Source organism: Cupressus sempervirens, chromosome 3 (assembly GCF_028749045.1).
Source record: "Cupressus sempervirens isolate cs-2001-9-10 chromosome 3, ASM2874904v1, whole genome shotgun sequence".
Lineage (NCBI taxonomy): Eukaryota > Viridiplantae > Streptophyta > Pinopsida > Cupressales > Cupressaceae > Cupressus > Cupressus sempervirens.
This window is the reverse complement of record NC_143120.1, coordinates 190,432,491-190,436,519: the sequence shown is the minus strand read 5'-3', so window position 1 is coordinate 190,436,519 and position 4,029 is coordinate 190,432,491. Positions and strand designations below refer to the sequence as shown.

At 37.8% G+C, this 4,029-nt stretch overlaps 1 protein-coding gene across 1 annotated transcript; it reads left to right on the top strand.

The window, feature by feature from the left end:
- The first annotated feature begins 318 nt into the window (after positions 1-318).
- On the top strand, positions 319-2,136 carry LOC149565460 (EP1-like glycoprotein 2). The gene has a single exon (XM_089818983.1). It carries the CDS (start codon positions 445-447, stop codon positions 1,948-1,950), a length of 1,506 nt encoding a protein of 501 aa, XP_089675109.1. The 5' UTR covers positions 319-444; the 3' UTR covers positions 1,951-2,136.
- Positions 2,137-4,029: the final 1,893 nt, after the last annotated feature.

The following is a 4,029-nucleotide window of genomic DNA, read 5'->3' as shown; positions in this document are numbered from 1 at the left end:
GCTCTTCCAAAATAAATGCTATTATGTACATGAGCGGCGTATACTTATACATGTTTAGATAGTACACTTGTAGTTTTTTCCTATGTAAATCTTTATTTATATCTTCAAATCAAATACCTATCCGCATATCCCTCCCACCTAAGTGCTATGCACTTCATGAATATTAGACGATGATAGAAGATGAAAATGATTTTTCTTTTAATTGTAGACGTGAATGTGGATAAGCTTTGTCGTTTGTATCAGTGCCCACTTGTTTTGTTTTCCGCACTCTGCTTTAAAAGCATAACACTGTCGGAGTCGATAAGAATGCCTGGAGTCGATAAGAATGCCTGCTTTTGCAGCGGTTTGACCATGGCGGCTGCTCAGACGACTTTCTCATTTATAACTACCACGGACCATACTTTGATGAGCTGTTCACTGATCCCCAATTCCTATACGCGTTGAATGCAGGGCCATTCCACTTTGGATGGCCATCGTCTAAATCTCGACGACTCGCACTTCACTTCTGCACCTATAAATGCAGATCTCTCCCACGCACATTGTATTCCAAGTTTACACTTCTCTCCAGCCATGGATTCCAAGGCAGTGCTCGTTGTTTTGATACTCCTAATAGTCGGGGCGTACGCGAAGGATCCATTCTCGTACGTGAATGAAGGAGAGATGGGGTACTACACCGTTGAGTACAATTCGGGCTACCGACCGGTGCCATTGGCGTCTCAGCCGGGGGCCATTTTTCAGATGCTCTTCTTCAACACGACGCCCAACGCCTACACTCTCGGCATTCGCATGGGAAACCACAACAAAGCCGAGACCATGCGAATCGTCTGGACCGCCAACACGAACCGCCCCGTGCCCGACGGAAGCACTCTCAACTTCACCGCCGACGGAAATTTCGCCCTCTTCCACGCCGACGGAACCCTCGTCTGGTCGACCAACACTGCCAACATGGGCGTCGTGGGGATCGAACTCCGCACCGATGGAAACCTGGTCCTCTTCGACTCACATAACAGAGGCGTGTGGCAAAGCTTTGACCATCCCACCGACACTCTTCTGGTCGGGCAGTCGCTGAAAGCAGACGGAGTGAAGAAGCTCGTCAGCCGCGCCTCGGAAAAAGACGGGTCGGAGGGGCCGTATTCATTTGTGATGGAGGCCGGTGGCTTCGCTCTCTACGCCGCTCTCCCCACTCCTCTTCCCTACAACACGCTGAGCTACTACGACAACAAAATAAGGGACTTGTACTCCATCACACACGCCTGCAAGCGTCCCCTCGCAAGCATCACTTTTCTCAGCGACCCCGACGCCGACAACGGCTTTCCGCTCATGATGGAAATGCGCCTCGCCAATTCCACTGCTCCGCCGTCAATGAGGGCGCCCAAGCTCTGTTCTTTCGATAACGATCAAACCTCCACCGCTCTCTACTCATTCGCCACTCCCAGATTTAACACCACGCTGTCCTTCCTGAGGCTTGACTGGGACGGCAATCTGAGAATGTATACTTACTCTCCTCAGATTGAATACAATACGTGGGACATCACGTATGAGCGGTTCAAGTCCGGTGGTCTTTACGGCTGTGGGTTGCCTAAGAAGTGTGGGTCGTTCGGAGTTTGTGGAGACAGTCAGTGCGTGGCGTGCCCTCAACCAAAGGGGCTCCATGGGTGGTCCACCTCTTGCTCTCCTCCCTCGCTTCCCGTATGCAATTCCACTAGAAGAGTTTCTGTCGATTTTTACCAGTTGGTGGGAGCGGAACATTTCACAAGCAAATATGTTGCAGGTATTGGGAAATTAAATGTGGGTGAATGTAGGAAGAGGTGTTTGAGTGACTGTAAGTGCGCCGCTTTTTTCTACTGGCAGGAGTCATCGACGTGCTTCCTTACGCAGAGTGTCGAAACTCTGCAGCAGAGTGGGAACAGCACGCACCTCGCCTTTATTAAGTACCCAAAGAAGGTCTAGTTGAGTCCTTACCAGTGTAGCTGTCATAATGACGCGAAATGCACATCCCAGTCTTTTGTCAGTCTGGTGCTTCATTTCACTGCATCGATATAAAAAGTCCGCTGCTGATCTGTAGGCCTGCGGTAACTACCTACCTAACAAATGTTTGAATTATTAATAAAAAGAACTTGGAAGATTTTCATTTTACTATTGTGCTACTCTAATTCAAGGATAAAGGGGAAAGCTTAAGAGCGACTGTACGCCATATATTGTTTCTCCTCCAATTCACATATATATTCTTTAATTTCATCGATTCGATTCAAACTTGTTTCATAAATTTCTAATATTTTATAATTGAAAAATAATGTTAACCCAACCATTCCATCCTTAACAACAATGGGACCTCTTCCGGATGAGCTGAATCATTAGTACTTTACATGCTGAATCATGCAACCAAACCTTAGATCCAATGGAAAGGCATAGAGGGTTTGAATATCAGATTCACTCCGGGTTGGGTTGAAATTAATGGGAGTGGGAGTGTATTCTCTTCATTTCAGTCACTATAATTAATTTTTTAATTTTTTAATTATAATTTAATAAGTAACACTATAAATGATAATTACGTGATTGTGGGAAAATATTTAAAATCTAATATTAAACTTTCATATTAAATGAGTTTTAAATAAACTAAAATATTATAAACTGTGAATTTTAAAATTGGATGTCAATTTAGATCACTTTTTTATTATAGATTCTCTTTACAAATCATATCAATTATCTTTAATTTCATCCATTCAAACTTGTGGTTTATAAACTTTCAATACTTATAAATAAATATTTACCTTGAATGCTTGTATCTATCAGTAATAAAATGGTACTAATAAATACATTTTTGGACATGTTCTATGCTCCTCATTTCAGCCACTAAATCTAAGTTAATCATTTTAAATAAATTCATAATTTGAAAAGTGGCACTATAAATGATAATGATGTGGATGTAGAAAAATATTTGAAATTTAATACTTTAACATGTACTGTTGAAAAAAGTCTTGTAATAATTTAGTAGAAAAACAAAGGGTTTCCAAATTGTTGATAAAGAGGAAATTAAATTAAAATAATTAATTGGAGTTGTTTTATAATAAGAATAAAATTAATTTCCATATATATGTAATGCTATAGGTGAGTGTTCTAGATAGTGATAGATAATTAATGCTAACTTACATAAAGTTAAGTTGATTGGATACTAAAGTATACAACCTAGAGATATATTTTGGATATTTTTAGAGCCTGAGTCAACACATAATGATTAATTTAAAAGTTGAGTCATAGTTTAGCTAATGGTAAATGTCAATGTTTAAAGAGTTGAGTCAAAGTCACATCATAGTCTAAGAACAATAAGTAATAATATAATTAACTACAGAATAAATTGTGATTTTAAGAATCAATTAGAAATTGAGATTAATAAGAAGTGTAGAATTTATTATATGGCTTGTAATACTCCTAATGAATTGGTACTTAAGATAGCCGGAAGAATAAGTGATGTGTATTAGATTTATTTACATAGAAATTAATGTATGATTAATATATTAATATTAATAAATCCTTACAATCTTTATTTTTAAAAGAAAATTGAGGACTACTTGGTTTATCTAGATGAGTTTGTTTCATATTTTAGATAAATTTTCTAGTCTGGTTATAATAGTTTTATCAGAATTAGTTTTAGAGTCAAACTGGTGAAAAAAGTTCTCTCTTACATTTGATATAAGCAAACTGAAAAAATATCATGTATTTTTAACTCACAATTAAAATAGAAATAGATTATTTTATAGATTGCAATGATATATTTTTACATCTACAGACCGTTTATATGATCCATTGCAAGCTCAAAAGCACAATTCTTATTTGTTATATAAGATTGATCTTCAACACTAAACATTGTTTACATACATAATAAAATTCTAACCTTAAGTTCCCATCTAAAAGTAATAAATATTTATAAAATCAAGTTATCTATTATAATTAATATAAACAAGTTACAAAAATACCATAAGTCTTTGCAAAACTAATAAAAAATATACAAATTTAAAAGACTTAACTATA